The sequence below is a fragment of the Bos grunniens genome, chromosome 14, assembly GCF_055505025.1.
Source record: "Bos grunniens cultivar Pamir isolate PY7600 chromosome 14, Bosgru_T2T1.0, whole genome shotgun sequence".
In the NCBI taxonomy this organism is placed as follows: Eukaryota; Metazoa; Chordata; class Mammalia; order Artiodactyla; family Bovidae; genus Bos; species Bos grunniens.
The window spans coordinates 66848310-66868749 of NC_141178.1; the positions used below are offsets into that span (position 1 = coordinate 66848310).

Here is a 20440-nt window from a genome sequence, read left to right on the forward strand (position 1 = left end):
TTTACCTTTAGAAACAATTTCTTTATTTTTAGCTGTGACACTGCTTTTACAATATGCAAAAACACAAACAGAACTACCCAAGGTGTTTTGTCACATTCTTTCTACATTGAATTTGGCAACATTTTATATTAAATTTATTCAGATTATACTAACGTTTAAAAACTAAACAAGTGAAAAGCTGTACCAAGGTACAGTTACATCCATTTATTTCAAAGGTTTAAAATACCACTTTTATCTAACGTAATTACCTTGCAGTGATTTCTGCTTTTGCAAAAACCATCTCAAGCATCATATGCACAATGCATCAGCTACTTTTAGTCATCAAGATTGGTGGGCTAAACCACAGGCACTACTGTTGCTTATATTCTGTAAAAGGAGCTTGTTTTTCAAAGAAAAAAAGCTTAAATAGTTTCTAATAATCATGCCTTTGCTTTAAAGCCATAACATAAAATGTCCTTGAGCGATCACAGCAGTGTTAAATGTTAATATATAGAACAGTGACTATACAGGTATGTTTCTTTCACATCCAATGCAGTTATGTATTAAAGCATAAGAGTATGTAGCCGAAGCTTAGCACCAACAGAGATCTGCAGGCCCTGGGGGACCTGCCAGGCTCTTTCTCCTTGAGAGGTTCGGTCCCAAATGAGCACTTTCAACTGACCCTACTAAGAGGCTGGCTTTTTTTTTTAAAAAAAAAAAAACACCGATAGAGTCCCCAGATGTGATCCCTTTAAATCTACAAATCTCTGTTGGCTTTAGGGGATGGGCATTATAACAAATTTAACTTTCACTTAAAAAAGAAAAGACAAATCCATTCCAAAAAACATTACCTAGAATACAAAAAAGAGGACAGTATAGTGGTCAGATTCCAGGTGACAAGAAAGAAATCCTCCTCTCCAATGTTTAGTATGAAGCCAGTTACTGCCACTTATTTAAAAGAAGATAAGAAAAACAAGCCCCCAGACTGGTAAACACATTGGCAAGTTGCTAGACTCCAAGCTGGTTACCCTTGTTAAATCCGCTCGAGTTTTTTCAAAATATTTGGGCTTTTCAACGCACCCAGCCTGCTGGGCACAGTTAAGTAAAAGGCATTTGCTATATCTAAGAATTCCCTGCTATCATTTTTAAATGTTTTCACATTTTTAAAACTGCCTTACCATTTTGGATGCATTTGGACTCAATGAAAGTGGGTATAACAGACGAGTAACTGAAGTGGGGGTTCTATGTCTACCCGGTGGCGGCCGCATGCACAGGACTGGAGGTGGGTGCTGTGTGCAGTCAGGAGGAATCGTGGGAGAAAGGAAGTCCTTAAACACCCTACAGAAACAAACACTGCAATCCAGTATGGCTTATTCGGATGCATTTACCATGAAGCTACTAGAAATTCAACCTACGAGGCTACCCTTAAACGTAACAGGATCGGCTATGTTGACAGTGTGCCCCTCCCCCGGCCCTCCCCCCAATCCCAACACAGTCTACCATTTCCAGAGTTACTTCACTCCAGATATTGCTCATCAACTGACTCCCGCATTTCTCATCCCGAAAGTAGTTTGCTTGGGTAAGGATTTTTACTCCTTATCCATTTTGTTTGTACATTAAAATAACTTGAATTTGCTCCTAAGCCAGACTACTACAATGCATCTACAAAAGCTTGCAGGAAAACAAAAGAAAAAAAGCTAAGTATAGTTATCCTTTCTTCTGAAATCACTAACTTTGTGGTTCCCCTGCCCGACCTCCCCCCGCCCTTATGCATTTAAAATTTTACAAAGACTTGTAAAAAAGTTAAATGGAATTTGGCACCTTCAGAAAAATCAAAAGGGAAACTTAAGATTAAAATGTGCAGAAAGAAAACTGTTGATATTTACAAATTAAAAGATCAAGGTTATGTCAGTTACGTATGTTGCTTTTAATTCTTATCTAAAGGTGTACTTTCAAAAGAGCTGTGTTCTGAGTTGCCTACAAAATCTTTTGATTATAGATTGGAATGGATCAAGACAAATTAGGTCTTATTAATTAGACAGTTCATTCCCCACTGGCAGCATTTCTTGTGAGCCTAAGAGAGCCTAAGAGAAGCGCGGGGCTGAGCGGTCATTTGTTGTGGTCTTCTTCAGTTTCACGCCCCTTCGGATGGCGTTCAGCATGTCTTCTCCTTGCGGGACGTCCCTCGGGCTCACATCTGCAGGGTCGCTCTCTGGAACCTGGCCTGGGGAGGCAGTGGCACTTGGGGGATCCCTCTCCTGGTCTTCGGCCTCACTTTCTGGAATCGCCTGTCTGTGCTCCTCGGGGATGCTCGGCTTTGGGCCTGGAAGAGGGGGGTTGACGGAGGCTTGGCCGCTCCACATTGAGGTGGGCACACTGGTGACACCTTGAGGGCTCTCAGCCACAGACGGCGACTCTGGGCTGTGCTCACCCCGCTCCTCAGGCCCATCTGGAGGGGCTGGCAGCACCCCAGGGAGGTCTGGGACCGTGGGGGTCTTAACAGGGATCACGGGTGTCTTGATGGGGATGGGACCGGCTCCTATGGTCCCCCGGCGGACAGAAGGCTTGGTGGAAGGGGTCCGTCGGATGGTTGCAACCCCTGGGGTGACCATAGCAGGTCCGAGGGTGGTGGGAAGGCCCGCGGTCGAGGCCGGGCGCTTGGCTTGGAACATCCTTCGATAGGACTGGCTGATGTCACTGTTTCTCGGGATGGTGGAGGATTTGTCAAACTCCTGCTGATCGGCCTCCTGGTCACCACTTACAGAGAAATAATCGTAATCTGAAACTGATTATAGGATCCAATTAGAAATCTCCGAGGTGGTGGCTGTGCTTTTTCATTCTCTGTGTTGGGAGGACAGAAGGCCCCAGAGGCCAGGGACTTCACCCGCAACTTCACCCCAAGCCTCCCTGGGTTTCCAGGCCCCCACCATCTAAGAACTCCTTGATGGGGATTGTCATTTTGTTCACTAAGGGAGCCCTGAGCACCAGAGAGCACTGGACACAACAGGCCTGCACTCAGATACCGCTGAGCTGGAAGGATGCAAAACTGGCTGCCTCCGAGAACCTCTGGGAGGAGTAAAGAGGGTGGAAGGAGGAAATAGCCTCTCCAGCCTAGAATGCGATGTGAGAAACAAACCCCACATGGACCATACAGACCTCCCCCATGATCAGCCCATTCGTGCAAAGACTAGAAAAACAACGGAACTGGCAGCGAGTCTCTGAAAACTATGCACAAGACAGGTTCCATCAGTGCAGTGTGCTCACTTCCTCTCCCAACACAGGGTCACATGGGAGGGGAAAAGCGTCCAGCCTGAACACCTCAGAGCACGTTTCTGAACAGCAGCACTCTGTCGTCTGGGCCAGGTCAGTTCTGGGGCGGGGTGCGGGGGTCTTTGGGCTGTATTATGGGATGTTTAGCAGCATCCCTGGCTGTCTACCAGATGCCAGTAGCACCCCCTCCAACTGTCACAACTAAAAATGTCTTTGCTGCTGCTGCTGCTAAGTCGCTTCAGTCGTGTCTGACTCTGTGCGACCCCATAGACAGCAGCCCACCAGGCTCCCCCGTCCCTGGGATTCTCCAGGCAAGAACACTGGAATGGGTTGCCATTTCCTTCTCCAATGCATGAAAATGAAAAGTGAAAGTGAAGTCGCTCAGTTGTGTCCGACCCTCAGCGACCCCATGGACTGCAGCCTGCCAGGCTCCTCCATCCATGGGATTTTCAGGCAAGAGTACTGGGGTGGGGTGCCACTGCCTTCTCCGAAAAATGTCTCTAGATGTTGCCAAGTGTCCTCTGGGGAGAAAGACGGTCCTCCACTGAGACCCACTGTCTGAGAGACCTGAATGAAGGACTGCCAGTGGGCTTGGCCAACTCTCACAGATCTCTCCTACTGGTTGGAATGCCATCGTGCTGGCCTTGGGCTGTCTGGGGAGAGGCATCAGAGAGGTGGGTTCATAGAAAATTTGGCTGGAACAGGTTAAGAATTTGGGTTTCAGACTCTTGACAGATCTTAGATTCAAACTCTAGCTCTGCTTATTACTTGTGTGAACCCTGGGCCTCAGTCTCCAAGTATGTAAAATGAGGATAAATATACACATGGGCTTCCCAGGTGGCGCAGTGGTGAAGAACCTGCCTGCCAATGCAGGACACACAAGAGACACAGTGTGATCCCTGGGTCAGGAAGATTCCCTGGAGGAGAATATGGCAACCCACTCCAGTATTCTTGCCTGGAGAATTCCATGGGCAGGGGAGCCTAGTGGGCTACAGTCCATGGGGCTGCAAAGAGTTGGAAACAACTGAGTGAGCATGCATACATGTTATATAAGTGGCTGTGACAAATAAATGGGACAATAAAGTGCTTAGTCTGTTTTTATCTAGTCGCTCAGTCATGTCCGACTTTGCAACCTTGTCTGTGGGATTTTTCAGGCAGGAACACTGGAGTGGGTTGCCATCCTCCTCCAAGGGATCTTCCTGACCCAAGGATCGAACCTGCGTTGGCCGGTGGATTCTTTACCCTCTGAGCCATCAGGGAAGCCCAGAGTACTTACTACAAAATGCCAAACACAAATGCTACAGTACCATTAATAGCATCTTGTGTTCATATGGGAACTGCCCTGAACCCTGAAGGTGAAGAACCAGCAAAGCTGTGAACGTCTGGCCACTTCCTTGGGTGGCAGCCACCTAACAATCACAGACGGATCCCCTCCCAAGAATTCCAAGATGCTCGATGGTGTCTGGACGGACTTCTGCCTCCTCCCAGCGGGGAGGCCCCCTGTCCTCACCTGGCACTGCTCAGGAAGCCCGGCTGGAAAGCCTAGGCTGCCTCCTACCTTGGGAGGGGATGGTGTCCTCAGAGCAGCAGGGGGTGGTGGTCTGGGTGCTGTAGCCACTGGAGCACTGAAGTGAATCCCGGCTGCTCCTCTGGGTGTCCAGCTGGAGGCCCCGAGACAGGGCCAATGCCAGTTCCTCACAAGCCTCCATCTCCTCCCCGGGCTGCAGGTGGGAGGAAAGAGACGAGATCCCGGGGCTATGAGTCCCTGTCTGATAACCCCAGAGCCTTTCTACTCTTCCAATGGGGCTTTGACTGGACTCCTACTCTGTTCCCATGACCACCACCGGGTCTGTGGGCCCAGGAGGCTGTCACCTTGCTTGGGCCCTAACCAGGCTCTAGAAAGTTCTAGAGTCTAACTCCCATATGAGACCTTCCCTGGGGGTCTTCTAAATGCCATAGACCAGGGAGTTGGGGAAAGGGGCTCAGGTCCCTCCAGCCGCTGGCCAGCACGTGGCCCCTGGCCAGGTGTGGAGGGCCCCGGCCAGCTGAAGAAAACAAGAGCGTTACCCTGGTGGCGGCTGATACGGTCATGCTCCTTGGCCTTTGGGCCTCCTCGGTAGCAGCAGGGGCACCTCCTGCTGCAGCGGGGCCTCCTCCGCTGGGGTCTGGCTCTCGCTTCTCTTTGCGGCGCTGAAGGGTGTTCACAAGAGGCTGATCATAAGGTCCTGGCTTGGCCCAGTCCTGAGTGGAGCAAGCGTGGTCAGGCACCAGGGCCTCGGCCTCCACTTGGAGGCCAGAGAACCCTCCAGACAGCTGCCCACCCACGGAAGGCGGCTGGTCCCCGCGGAGGAAGCTCACACTGGGACAGGCCAGCAGCCCCTTCTCCCCTCACCCAGTGCTAGCAGAAGGGAATGGACAGTCCTTTGGGGACCCCCTGGGTACCTCTCCTTTCCTCATATCTGCCCAAAGACAGAAAACACACAAACTGGGCATGGATCCTGGGGGAGACTCTTACAGCCACCAAACAGCTGACCAACTGCCTGCGGTGTCTAAAGGCACCAGCCAGTGGAAAGACATCTCCAGGGACTAGGCCTGATGTCTGAGGAAGACCCTGGCCTATGGGCTCAATTGATCGCACTTGCATAGCCTGGCCACCAGGGGGCACTAAAGGAACTTCAGACACTTTTCCTGAGGCTGAACCTCACTTCAGGGAAGTAGCCCCAAAGGGCACTTGGGGATGTGCCATCTGAGGTCCTCACAGAGGCAGGGAAGGCCCCTGGGTTGGAAGAAGGATTCTGAGGAGTCTGAGAGGTGTGCACCACTTGCTCAAAATGCAGGCTGCCTAGGGGCCTACTATTCCAGTTAGGGTCCTCTCAAAATATCCTCTGGGCATCTATTGTACTTGCTAGGAAATAATATAAAAACGTGTTTGTATATTTAAGCAATGTTTAGTGCTTTAAAGCAATGTTTATTGGTTTATATGTCTTAATATAAACCATTAAGACTAAAAATAAAGTCTGCATTTACTTTGAAGATTAAAAAAAAAAAAAAAAGCCAAAACCTATCTGGAGGCATGGTTCTATTACCATGGCCCGATAAGGGACTCAGGGGAACAGTCTGAGGTACACAGTCCTCTATATCAGCAACTCCCTCAGGAATCCCCCAGGAGGGCAGAACTGGGATGTACACTTTGGAACCAAACATCCCCACCGTGCTCCATCTGGGTCTACTGGGGTCTAACCAGGGTTAACTGGTGTCTCCTAAAGGCAGCCCCTCCAATCCCAGCTCCGTGTGGACATCTCTGTCTCAGAGCTGCCTGCTGGATTCTGGTTCTCCTCCTGGGAGAATTTACTCAGGGAGGAGGTGTTATGGGGAAGAAGGCAGAGTGTGAGAGGAAGGGGGTGAGGGAAGCATCGGGGTGAGAATTGTAGGGGGAGGAGGGGGGTGAGCACAGAGGCAATGAGGGAGGGGGGAGAGGGTGGAGAGACACAAACCTTCCAGCTAGGGATCTGAGATGACGGGAACATGCCGGGCCCAATGGTGTAATAATGAGCGTAGTCTGGAAGATGGACAGAGGTGACCCGAGGGAGCAGGCGGGAGGCGGGCAGGCAATGAGGGAAAAGGCTCGCCCCTACGGGCCCCACATGGGACTCACTTGATAAACTATAGTGAGAAAACCCGTTAGACAACTGGAAACAAAAAAAAGGGGAGGAAAAAAGGAAAAAAAATTAATATAACAGGATGAGTGTGGAGGTACAAGATGGCATTGACATTCAAGGGACAGGGGAGACCTGAGTATTTACAAATAAACATCAGGGACTCTGCTGCTCATGGACAGTCCATGATGCGAGAGAAGAGCTCCACAGTGCAAAGAATGCACGTTTATCTGACACCAAGCATTCAGTGGGGGAAAATACTGTATCTACTTTTAGAATAGTTTGGAAATGATCGGTGTCCCAGTGCTCAATGGTCTTCGATTATTTCACTAATAATTTCATAGTGATGGTGATTTGCTCATCTCATTATGCAGCTTTCAAAACTTAACACCATCAGCTGAAGCTGTTTGTTCCAGGTTTCCAAATCATCAGAGTGTTCAGGAGCAGATTCTAAATTGGGGCGAAGAAGTGGGGGGCTGCAAACGAAAAGGCGGGAAAGCACACAGCCTCTGACGCGGTGGAATGTCACATCCAACGACAAGGTGACGAGGTGGCCACGGTGGGTGGGGTGCGGGGGAGGGGGAGGAGGAAAGATGGATGACCATCCATGTCCTGGGAAGAAGCCTTCACACCTCCGAGTTCCCCATACCCCTTCCTCTCCCTCTTGATGACTGCAAGGTCACTGCTTCAGGAGCCAGGCACCCCTTCCCGAAAAATCCCTCAGTCTTGTCCCTCCCTCTGTCCCAAGAGGGTCTACTCTTGGAGATTTTGAGTTTCTGGGTTTCTGCGGCTGTGTGGGAAGTAGCTGGCAGAGGGGTGTTGGGGGAGAGGCTGGGACCCCAGCCGGTCACCTTCTCCGTGGACGCCCAGGCGCCCATGGTGGAGCCTGAGCTGACCGAGGTGGGCGAGCTGCACTCGCTCACCGACTGGCAGGTTTCCGAGGCTTCGGAGGAGGCCGAGCTGGACGAGTTCTGCAGCAGGGGAGGGACCACACGAGGGGACCACGTGCCACCAAAAAAGAACATCCGTAAAAAATAAAAAGATGGGGGAGGGTGGGGGCAGGGGGGAGGAAGGTCACGCAACAGAGAGAGAGAGAGACAGATGTGTACACAGAAAAGGGAAGGATGAGAGAAGCAGAGTTAGGGTTATTTTTTTCCCCCCAAAGCTGCGCCCACACAGAGGCTTCCAAGCCCTGGAAAGGAAGCGTGACACCCAGTGAGACCCAGACCCGCTGGACCGTGAGGCTTCCAGGACCCTGACGTTGGCATGTGTGTGGTGCACGGGCTGCGTGCCTGGCTCGGGGATGCCATGCCTTTTACACCTCTCAGGTGCCCGGATGTTATGACGTGAGGACTGACCCCCCAGCCCGGGCTTTTGCGCCACGTCTGCCTGTTGTCGTTTAGTCACTAAGCCATGTCCGACTCTTTTGTGACCCTATGGACTGTCGTCCGCCAGGCTCTTCTCTCCATGGGATTTCCCCAGGCAAGAATACTGGAGTGGGTTGCCATTTCCTTCTCCAGACGATCTTCTCCATCCAGATATTGAACTTGCGTTTCCTACATTGCAGGTGCATTCTTTACCGCTGAGCCACCACGGAAGCCCCTTGTCTCCTTAGAATAGCTCTAATTCCTGGATTCTCTCCCTTTATCACATGCAGCCTTTGGATCCCTAAGGGGTGGTTTCCAGCTGTGAAGCTGTATCTTCACAGGACATGATTTTAGGTCTTTCTGCCTGGGGGGTGATTTTGAGGCTTTGGGCAGTGAACTCCAGTGGTTAGGGCAATGTTTCTAGTGGCCATCATAGGGAGGGTGAACCATCCAGTGAGATCTGAGACATCACAGAACTGAGGTCTGCCTTGAGAAAACATCTCTTCAGGCTGATCTGATTAAACCTCCAGTCCCTACCCGTCTCCCAGTGCCAACCAGGCACCTGCTCCCAGGCCCTAACTAACCTTCAGCCGAGGCAGAGACTGCCTGTTAATTCAGCACTGCATCTTGACATTCTGTTCCTGTCCTGGCACGTGGCAGGTGCCTAACGGTGCAGAATGGATGAGTGACAATGACCATCTCTTCCATGTAACTGTGTCCTGCCCCCGCCCCCTCCCACCAGGGGGCATGCTCTGGGCCCACCCAGGCATGTGCTTTCCGTTTTCTTCACTGTTAACTGCAATCTCATCCCATCCGTATAAGCAAGTCTGAGCCTCTTTACTCTTTCCCTGGAAGTGTCCCTGTTTCACTGGCAAGGAGGCCAGATTCATGTTTCTGTCCCCCAGCTTTCACCCGCCAAAGGAAGGTTCCTCCAGCCTTGCTGTGTGTGTGTGGATCAGGCTGAATGAAGCAGGGTTTCAGCCTCCAGTTGTGTCGCGGGAAACAGAAGGTGGGCCTATTGGGACTGACTGAAATCTGAAAGCCAGTGAATCCTGCAACAGCAAGGAACCAAAAAGGCATTCCGTGTGCACGTGGCTCCTTGGAGCCAAAGCCAGGGCAGACCCCACAGTGGAGGTCCTGGCTGCTTCCCCAGCTCAGTGTTTGGTTAGCAGTCCAGGATCTGAAGTCTGAAAATTTGAAGTCCTTGTTCTGCCACTTCCCAGGCTAGGAACCATGGGTTTAATCTCTCTAAAGCCTCATTTTTCCTCCTCTTTAGAATAGGGATCAATAGTATCTATTGGATGAAGATTAAATGAGACTGTGTGTGTGTGTGTGTATCTATGTATGTAGTGCTTAACCAACTGTAAACAAAAGCCGGTTATCATTATAATTTACCAGAACTACTTATTGTGGCTCCTCTAATTAAAATAAGTTCAATCTGAAAAAGAAACAGTAAAGCAGCCCAGGACTACAGGTTCTTATTTCCTTTGACTTCTGCTCATTTTTTTCTGAAGAGCCCCTTGAGTGGATGGAGTGAAGGGTTCTAGGCAGGAGCCCCGTTGCAGACGTGGTCCCATCTCTCCTGGGCACACGTGGCACAACTTGTAAAGAGCAGAGTGGAGGACGCGGAGAATCCTGAATACATCCTGCCACGCGGCATTCATTTACACCCGTGCACCCGAGGGATTTCGCTGCTTATGGATGTGTGCTCCCTTCCTCCCACCCAAATAAAGGTAATAATACTTCCCCTAGAAAACCATATACCCTCTGGCCTGTGTGAGGTGTACTGCTGCTGCTGCTGCTAAGTCGCGTCAGTCGTGTCTGACTCTGTGCGACCCCATAGACGGCAGCCCACCAGGCTCCCCCGTCCCTGGGATTCTCCAGGCAAGAGTACTGGAGTGGGGTGCCATTTCCTTCTCCAATGCATGAAAGTGAAAAGTGAAAATGAAGTCGCTCAGTCGTGTCCGACTCGTAAAGACCCCATGGACTGCAGCCTACCAGGCTCCTCTGTCCATGGGATTCTCCAGGCGAGAGTACTGGAGTGGGGTGCCATCGCCTTCTCCGTGTGAGGTGTACAATCTCCTTAAATTTCCCCTCTGCCTTAGAAGTAGCCATAATGCCTTTTTCAAGAAAAACAGAATTCTCAATTAAATTCTGCAGCATCCCTGAGTTTACTCAAACTACCCTAGAGTTGCTTTGCCAAGCATTTATCTGAGGCACCAGCTTTCAGATTTAAGTAAATCCCAACAATCCCGCCTTCTGTTTCCCTTGACATGACTGGAGGCAGAAACCCTGCTTCATTTAGCCTGATCCACACATGCACAGCAAAGCTGGAGCACAAGGCCTCTTTTTTTAGAAAGGGGCGTCAGTGCACGATATTTTGTTAATGCATCAGTTGATTAAAAACACACACAGAATGACACTGCACATTAGAAAAGCCTTTGAGGAGCTGCAAATCCCTGCTCCCTCTCTACCACACTCACTCTAGGCTCACGAGACACACAGGTGCAGTTTAGTGCCACACAAGGCGGGACCTTGTAGAGAGTGAGTGAGCCAAAGCACCCAGCTAGGACAAGTAGAGGACTTAAAGCTGCAGCTCCCAGCTCCGAGCATTTCTGCTTAAAATTGAATCTCGACCCCAGGAAGAGAGAGAGAGGCAACAGCGCTCCCAGGGACAGCTGTGAAATGACAAAGGCGGGGCTCCAGGCTGAGTGGCTCTGCGTTCATCAGTGTCAGACGCATCACGTGAGTGGCTGTCTGGCTCCCAGAACATGACAGATGCTTCCTCGACGTGGAGTGCTCCCCAGAACACTCTGCTAGGGGCACCTTACGGCCAGGGTGGCGCAGAAAGGCCGCTGGACCAGTTGCTAGAAACCCTCGTTCCAGATTCCCACTGCAGGTCACATAACTGTGCCACTCGGGCAAACTGCTTTACATCTTAAACTGTTTCCCCCCAAAAAACAGGATAACAACACTCCAAGCGGCTGCTGGCCGGACTACAGACAACAGGCAGGAGATCCTAGGACGGTGCCTGGCACCCAGGAGATACTTGCTGACTCTCAGGCAAATTGGATACCTGGATGAACAAGACAAGCACGTGACCTTCTGAATCCAAAGGATCTTGGGCCAAAGTCTGTGACTGGTCTCAAAATGTATTATATTGGGTTGACCAAAAAGTTTGTAATGTCTTACTTTGGAAAAACCCTAATGATCGATCTTTTTGGTAAACCCAATATGCAATGGGCTCGCAGTCACCACGCTCCCCAGCAGATGGCGCTGAGGGGACATCCTGGATATTTCCTTGTTGCCTGTATGCTGTGCTTGCTAGTCTAGACGCCAACCCACTGACACAAAAAAGGGACACAGAGGAGCAGGTGAAGGGTGTTCGATGCCCAGCTCCTGCCTTCTGCTCTTCTGCAGCTCTTGGGCTGGGCGTTTAGTGCCATCTAACCCAATTGTATTCAAAGAGACTCAACACCTCCCCTTCTCCCAGGAGGAAGATGCCAACAGAATTACCTGCATGGGCTCTGAAGATACAAGAAGCTGAAACTGCCAAGGAAGGGCTCTGAGGCGTTGTTCAACAGCAGAATCTCTGTCCCCGTGTGCAAATGGGATAATGACTACATCATGCCAAGCCAGCCACAGGGACACTAGAGAGCAGCCAAGACTCTTGAGTCTGTCTACATACCTGTCTACACAAGTGTGAAAACTCTCCAAATCAATGGGGTGACAACCATCACCCACATGGTGATCATAAGCTTTGAGTGAGTGAAAGTCACTCAGTCGTGTCCAACTCTGTGAGACCCCATGGACTGTGGTCCACCAGGTTCCTCTGTCCACAGAGCAGTTAGCCGTTTCCTTCTCCAGGGGATCTTCCCCACCCAGGGATCGAATCCAGGTCTCCCGCATTGTAGGCGGATTCTTTACCATCTGAGTTACCAGGGAAGCCTGATCATAAGTTTTAACCCCCACTTATATTATCTCCCCCTAAAGGGAGATCAGCTCATCTAAAGATGAGAAATTAAACCAGAGGTTCCTGGTGTCAGACGACCAGGGTCTGTCCAAGCTCTCTGGTTCCCTCTCTGGTTCCAGCCATCAAGATTGATCCAGGGCCTCAGGTGTGGCGGCTGCTCCTGGGGCCAAGGACACCCTTACCTGGTTGGGGGCCTCGGGCGGCATGGGGGACGGCGACTTGGACTGGAAGGCGTCCTGGGAGATGAACCCTGAGTCGTGGGAGGACACGCTGGACAGCCGCACGGGTGCCTGCTGGGCCAGGCTGGAGCCGCGGTAGCGGTAGTGGGAGCTGGGCGAGTGCGAGTGGGAGCCGTGGGAGCCGCTGGACCGCGAGTCGCTGCTGTTGACGCTGTTCAGGCTGCTGCGGGGGCAGCGGGACAGAAGACAAGGGGGGACGGGGAGAACGGCATCACACAACCAGCCCCCAGCCCCAAGAGGCAGCACACACGGGGAGACATATTTTCAAAACACCCAATCATTAAGAGAGTAAACAAAAGGTCTTTTCTCTGTGAGCAAGGGGCGAAAACCAGCTATGGAGACGTGGTTCTCCAACGGCGCAATGAGGCATCTTTAGGATGGAAGGCTGTGATTTTAAAGAGTCAAGTGCTGCCCAGCTCTGCTGTGTCACCGACCAGCAAAGCCAGGGGACTCGATGTCTGTCTGAGGCACGAAAAAAGTTTATATCCTCTACTCACAAAAACCACAAGAAGGCTTTGGCATGACCTAGCTGGACCCAAGTGTCTTCCTTAGGTGAACCATCTGGGTCAACCTGGCCAACCATCACTTGGCACCAAGAGACTCCTCAAGGTGATTGCATCTTAAGTGTGCCTAATTCAAGATGCCCGTATGTGAGGCAACTCTGTCTGTGTTCGTGTATTTTACATTTTATTAATATTAACAAAGTTGGTGGTTTAATGAATGGCTTGACCCTGAACACAGGTACTTCTCTGTCCAACTATCTGTGAGCCCAGCAAACAGAACACCTGGCAAGAGGCAGGCAGCTTTCAGGGACTAAGGGTCGTCAATTGAAGCTGTTTGCTTCCAGGATGGAACAGTAAACAGGATGTCAGAAAATGACACTTGCCCTCTGGAGTTCTGCCTGTTCCGTTTCCAGTCGTAAGCAGTATGTCCTACACTCTGTCTCACCACTCAAATTACGAAACCCAGAAAACTGAACAAAGTCTCCTGGTCCAAACAGGCAGAGCTGACAGATAAAGGGCAGCTGTAGCAGCGTAAGAAGGCGCGAAATAAACAACCCAGACTGGGATTGGAAGATTTGTGGTTTCTGCTCCTAACTCTGCAAGAGATTCTCATCAGATTTCACAAACTCATCCAGCTAATAAGACAGTCAAGGGCTGACTACTGTGTTCTGGTGCTCTGTACTGGAATGATTTGGTGCTAACGTTCCAACAGATATAGCCAAGTGTGCTGGAGGAGATCAAGGATAATTATCATGAGTTTTGCTTCCCCGCCCCACCCGTCAGCCAGAACAGGGCATGTGGAGACTGACAGCAACGTTCATGGCAATTTCACTACAGCAAGCTCAGGGCTGGCGCTGTCCATATGACAGGATTTTCTGTTGACACTAAAACTGTAGTTTAGTGTCACGCAGCTTTGTTTTATACTAATGAGATAAAAGTTTTCTTCGTTATCAAACAAAAAGAAAAATCCTCAATAGAAAAAAACCTCAGATCAGAGAAATGCAAATCAAAACCACTATGAGGTACCATTTCACGCCAGTCAGAATGGCTGCGATCAAAAAGTCTACAAACAATAAATGCTGGAGAGGGTGTGGAGAAAAGGGAACCCTCTTACACTGTTGGTGGGAATGCAAACTAGTACGGCCACTATGGAGAACAGTGTGGAGATTCCTTAAAAAACTGGAAATAGAACTGCCTTATGATCCAGCAATCCCACTGCTGGGCATACACACTGAGGAAACCAGAATTGAAAGAGACACGTGTACCCCAATGTTCATCACAGCACTGTTTACAATAGCCAGACATGGAAGCAACCTAGACGTCCATCAGCAGATGAATGGATAAGAAAGCTATGGTACATATACACAATGGAGTATTACTCAGCCATTAAAAAGAATATATTTGATTCAGTTCTAATGAGGTGGATGAAACTGGAGCCTATTATACAGAGTGAAGTAAGCCAGAAAGAAAAACACCAATACAGTATACTAACGCATATATATGGAATTTAGAAATATGGTAACAATAACCCTGTGTACGAGACAGCAAAAGACACACTGATGTATAGAACAGTCTTCTGGACTCTGTGGGAGAGGGAGAGGGTGGGATGATTTGGGAGAATGGCATTGAAATATGTAAAATATCATGTATGAAACGAGTCGCCAGTCCAGGTTCATTGCACGATACTGGATGCTTGGGGCTGGTGCACTGGGACGACCCAGAGGGATGGTATGGGGAGGGTGGAGGGAGGAGGGAGGAGGGAGGAGGGTTCAGGATGGGGAACACATGTATACCTGTGGCAGATTCATTTTGATATATGGCAAAACCAATACAATATTGTACACTTAAATTAAATAAAATTTAAAAAAAGAAAAAATTAAAAAAAAGAAAAAAACCTTAGTAGACATGTCTCACACACACACACACACACACACACACACAGCACACAAAAGATGACTGGAAACCAACCACCACCCTCAGGCTGCAGAATGTCAGGCTGTAGCATCTCAAGTCTGAGCTTCCCGTTCCCTGTACAGTGCACAAGCTCAAACATGAAATGAAAGGCGCACACACACACGTGTGTAGAGAGAGGTTCTCACACACAGATTCGGCAGCTCCATCCTGTTCTTTACTCTCAACGCTAAGTCACAGGAAGAGGAAATCCATTCGGCTTTGAAAAGTCAAAGGAAAAGATAGGCAGGGAGAGTGTACCAAGAAGGACATGATGCATGAGGGTGTTTTTACCCTCACAGGAAGGGAATAATCAACTTGGCCATCACCAAGTCAAGAATGGTCTTGAACAGAATGCTGCCAGGGAACAGTGTTGCTGACCGACGGCAGAACTATTCCGATGGACCCTGAGTCACCAGGTTAACAATAACACCTAACAAAGCAGTGATGGTGGTGATTGTGGAGGTTAACAGACCAAGAATTCTATTCACTTTGTGAAGCCCTGAGACAAAGACTGGGGGGCGAATAGAGCAGGAGCCACGCTCACTGCCTTCATCTGTTCTGGCCACAGCGAGATGCGTCTGCACGAGAACCGACCCCGTTCACCCTTTGGGAGCCCATGTGGTTTCTACTCTGCTAAACAGGAAAATCCAGTGAGAATTCATAAAATGGGGAGATTTTGTACCATGTACCCTGACAGAGAAAGCTGTGTCCACCAATTTAAGGTGTGATGGGATTTTTCCTTCTAATCCAAAATTAATTCCAAAACTAAAGAGTAAGACCAAAATCATGAGGGATCCTTTCACCCAATCACCATTTCCTGTTTAAAATGCACTATTTCAGAGTCCAAGACTGGCTCCAACATTCACAATTAGTGTAAAGCAAAATGCCACTTCCCAAGGCAACAGCCCAGCCTGGCTTCACCTACCTGCAGACGCTTGACTTGCGGGACATGGTGGTGCTCGGAGAAGAGGGTGGGGTCTGGTACGACCAACTGTAATCAGAACCTTTCAAGTCCAAAATCACCTAAGGGGACAGAGCAGGAGGGTCAGCAAAGTGCTGAGAAGGGAAACATTATCCGTCAAATCTTAACAACTGTCATAACGTCGAAATTCCACCATCATGGAAGAGTGGGGATCAAAGAAAAACATGTTGTGAAGAAGTTTTCTTTTCAATGGAAGAATCATAGTACCAATCCATCAGTGTCATAATCCTTTTTCTGAGACAAGCAAAGACATAAATGGGGGAGAGGAAAACCACAACATACCTGTCAAAAAGAAAAAGATTTACAGTTATAATTCATAAGAGACATTTACACCAAGGTTAGAATTTATAGGGTTTTTGTTTATAGTACAACATAGATGATAATGCTTTTAGGATGTGTTGATTTTACACAATGGACATGAGTTTGAGTAAACTCCAGGAGTTGGTGATGGACAGGGAGGCCTGGCGTGCTGCAGTCCATGGGGTCGCAGAGAGTCGGACACAACTGAGTGACTGAACTGAACTGATCTTACATCTTAGTCACTTGATAGTTACTCATGCCCCCATCTGACCAATAAAACCTGACAGAATTAAGAAGAAACCAATTTTTCATAATTACTTCTACATCTGTCTCCCTTACTTAACAAAGAGCTAGTTGAATGTAAGCTCTACTTTCTATTCACATAGTAGGTGCTCAATAAATATCTGCTTACTGAGTGAATGCCTGCAGGCTGTAGTCTAATAAAGGCAATTTTGCAAGATGGAAAATATAAGCTCCCAAATTTGTCTGCTGAGCTGGCTTCCAAGGCAACAGTAAGAATTTTATACGGAAGGCAAAAGCATGTGATTTTTCAGCTGTTGCCCCACTGAACATAGTGTTAATGTCACATGAACCAAATGAATCAACATAAAGTCACCTTTTTCATAAGTGAGACCCTCATTCATTCCTTACTTAGAATGGGAGAAATCCAGAGAGAATGATTTACAGTGATGACCAAGACACCCCACCGTCATATTCCTAGAGGAGTTTATCTCTAGAGGGTCAGCGAACACATGATTAAGAGCATGGGCTGAGGAAACTGACAGCTTGGTTAAATCCCAGTTCTACCAGTAACTGCCTGGTTAAGTGACTCTATCTCTCAGTGCTTCAAGGTCCTCTGTAAAGTGCGGATATTGGTGGAGATTCACAGAAAATCTATGTAAAGAGCTCAGAGCAGAGCCTGGCACACAGTAGGTGCTCTGTGATAACCTGTGCGGATGATGGTCACATATCACAATGTAAAAGATGATACCATTTTAAATGAGAGATTACCGCAAGGAACCCTCAGGACTTTGAACCTTCGTCTCTTGGGTTTGTTGTCCTGAGTGCCTACCCCACGATGCCTACCTGTTCACTTGAGGAGGGCAGTTTGTGAGGGTCCATGGTCAGGCTTTTCAGATCTTCTGATATGGTCTGCAGGTGAGTGATTTCCCCCAGCATTGAGATTTCTTCTTCCTGAAAGTAATTCACAACCTGTTACCGTGCATGATTCACCTTACCATCTGGATCTGGCTGTTTTTATTAGGGAGACTATCTACACTTTCAACTTCTCAGAAAAGGAACACAGGAACTGGTTTATCTCTGCTGAAGCCATTTACCAACCCTTTCTTTGGGGAAATGGAGAACAAGGAATCAGCCATAACCATGGAGTGACTTGTGTGCTACACAACAAACACACAGGCCTTCCTAAAAGTGTCTGGGGGCCGGCACCCCTGCTGGGGGCGGAGAGGTCTGCCTGTGGGTGGGATCCTGCAGCACAGCCCCCTCCGCAGGCCAAGGCTCACCTGCCCCCTCCCCCTGGAAGTCAATCGACTTCAGCAGATGACACCATTTGGGGATATTCTGGTCCAGATTTGGCAGACCTAAGTGACAGCACATGTGTGTTCACTGGAGGTTCACTGCCCCTGTCTTTGTTTTTTCCATCAACTTAATCAATGGCAAGTGAGGCAAACTATGGGCTGCGGAAGAATGACATCACCAAAGCAGTAAGCTGGGGTTGTGGACCCAGGTAAGAAGGATTCACGGGAAAGCACTATGCTCAGGGGGACAACTCAGATCTGGGCATTTTGCCAGGGCTGAGGGATGGTAGCTGGTGCATTTTTATCAGCCTCAAGAAAAGCTCCAGCAGAACTTTTCAAGGCATTCAACTAACTGACTTCAAAAATAAGTCTGCGTTGATTCACTGAGGCTTTTCCCCTATTAACCTCACAGTCACTCCTTGGCACTCATCTCAGTCACTGGGTCTCAAAATCAGCTGGAGGACTTGTTTTAAAAGCCCAGATGACTTGGTGGGGTTCCCAGCCCCAGAGCTGTGGATTCAGTAGGTCTGGGTTGGGTCTGAGAATGCACATTTCTAACCAGTTCCCAGGTGATGCTGCTGGTCTGGGGACCAAATTTGGGGACAACTCTGTGGGGTCATCTTGAGGAGAAAAAGTAAGCGGAACCACCACTGCTCAGAACGCAGAGAGGGCCGTGTGGCCATCAGCAACTTGCAGACAACTACTGGTCCACAATCCTGACTCCATCATCATGATTCCTGACACACCGCAACTTCTCAGTGCCTCCAGATAAACAAGGAGGGTCTCCTCAGAACTGGCAGTTTAAGCCTTCTGGAACTTTCCACTGACTCACAATCACGGGCCGCAGCATAGAAATGAAGGTGCAGAACCGGCCGCGTTCTTCGATCAAAGCCTTCCGGACAGCCTGCTTCTCTGTTTCCTCCAACAGGAGATACTTGTCATTGACGTCTTGGAGCGCACTGTCCAGCTGGGGCTGGATGTCACCTCGCCCTGCAAGTGAAACAAAGCCCGGAGCTTGGCTTGCTGAAACAACAGCTCTTGGAAGCAGTGTCCTCCTCCCTCTGGTCCCTGCTGGACTGGAAACCACAATTCCCCAGGACTTCTAAAAAACCATTTATTTATACCCAGAAAGGATCTAAAAGAAGCTGTTTTTCTAGGATCAGCCATTTCCAATTTCTAGTGCCCAAAGGGGATGCTTATCCTGGTTTATTTATGACAAATAAAATGTTCTGGGGTAATGTCTCCTGACTTGCATTCTGAAGAGGCTAAGGTATGAAGAACAAGGTGAAGGCCTGTGGATGTTTCCAAAAATGGGCACAACCTGGTTTTGTTGGGTCATGCTCAATAAAAGAGCCTCTGTCTGGAAGAGAAGTATCTGTCCCAGAATACAATGGGGCCTAGCATCAGCTCTCCTGGCTCCGGGGAGCCCCCTGGGACTCCTTGGCAGCTAGTTTAACTCCCTAGTGGAGAGTCCTGAAGTCTCTTCCTGCAGGACAAGCTCAGCAACAAAAAGACCCGCAGTCAGAGCTCTGCTGGTGGAGGACTGAAGGGGGCCTGGGTATTGAGGCTGGCCCATGCCTGGGAACCACCTGGCCCCATCCACAGACCCCAGATACGCAGAGGCACCCATTTCTAGACTTTTCAACAACTCAAGAACTTGGTGAGGCTACTGTCTTTATAAATAAAGTTTTATTTGCACACAGTCATGCCCATTCATTTACAGGCTGTCTATACCCGCTCTCATCACAACTGCTGAGTAAAGTTGTTGTGACACACACCATTTGGCCCCTGGACTGAGAATATTTACAGAAGAAGTCTGGATAAACATGGATAAACATGGATAAACCTGGGCAAATAGACACTGTATCAGAGGGCGTGGCTATTGTAAATCTGATCTGAGGACAAGAAGGTGACCATCAGGAGACCAGCTCATGAGCTTCCACACTGGGCTCCCATGCTCACCTACCACCTGAACCAGAAAAAGAATCTCTAAATTCCTTCCGGACAGAGGCTTGGACTCTCCCAGCCTAGCCTGCAGTGAAATGCTGTCTGTGTATACAACAAGTACTCAATCGGTGTTTAACAGGTGTATACAACAGATACTCAATAGATGTTTAATAGGTGTATACAACAGGTACTGAATAGGTGTATACAACGGGTACTCAAAAGGTATTTAATAGGTACATACAACAGGTACTCAGTAGGTGTTTTAAACAGAATGTTAGCATGGAGGGGGCACTACGGGTTATCCAAACCAATCTGCTCCCAGTTCAGAGGAGGGGAGAAGGGGAGGACTGTCCAGGGCCATGCAGGAGCTGGCAGTCAGAGCGCACACAGCCTGACCCTCTGATGCTGGATTCCTCCTCCTCCTCCTCCTCCACCAGCTGCCTCAAGTCGAGGGACTGGATTCCACCCGCCACTTAGAAAGGGACCTGACTAGTCACCATGTACCCTCCTCTTTAAGAATGCCGCAGAGAACACTTAGATGCAATGTGTTATCTGGTCTGAAAAAGTACAGGGTCACGGAAAACTGCCTTGAACGTAGGAATATATTCTGTATTTTCTCACAAGCAGATGAGAAAGCTTCCTCTGGAGCCAAAAAGGCAGTCAGGCGTCAAGAACATCCAACTAGCAAAAGTCATTGGATTTTTGGCAGGGGTTAAGTTCTAAGTTAGCACAA

General features: G+C 49.1%; 1 protein-coding gene across 32 annotated transcripts in view; it reads right to left on the reverse strand.

Moving 5' to 3' along the window:
• MTSS1 (MTSS I-BAR domain containing 1) overlaps nt 1-20440 on the reverse strand; it is a 161004-nt gene continuing 140564 nt past the window's right edge. For 11 of the 32 annotated variants that reach the window (XM_086337119.1, XM_086337118.1, XM_086337116.1 and 8 more), the window contains 8 exons: nt 18593-18750; nt 17309-17416; nt 15866-15963; nt 12428-12647; nt 6744-6938; nt 5317-5490; nt 4808-4970; nt 1-2764 (listed from right to left, as the gene is read on the reverse strand). In XM_086337119.1, coding sequence (XP_086193245.1) covers nt 2064-2764; nt 4808-4970; nt 5317-5490; nt 6744-6938; nt 12428-12647; nt 15866-15963; nt 17309-17416; nt 18593-18750 — 1817 coding nt within the window. In that variant the 3' untranslated portion in view covers nt 1-2063. Of the gene's footprint in view, nt 2765-4807; nt 4971-5316; nt 5491-6743; nt 7877-12427; nt 12648-15865; nt 15964-17308; nt 17417-18592; nt 18751-20440 lie in introns of all 32 variants that reach the window. The other 21 variants (XM_086337137.1, XM_086337135.1, XM_086337131.1 and 18 more) reach the window with 7 other exon arrangements.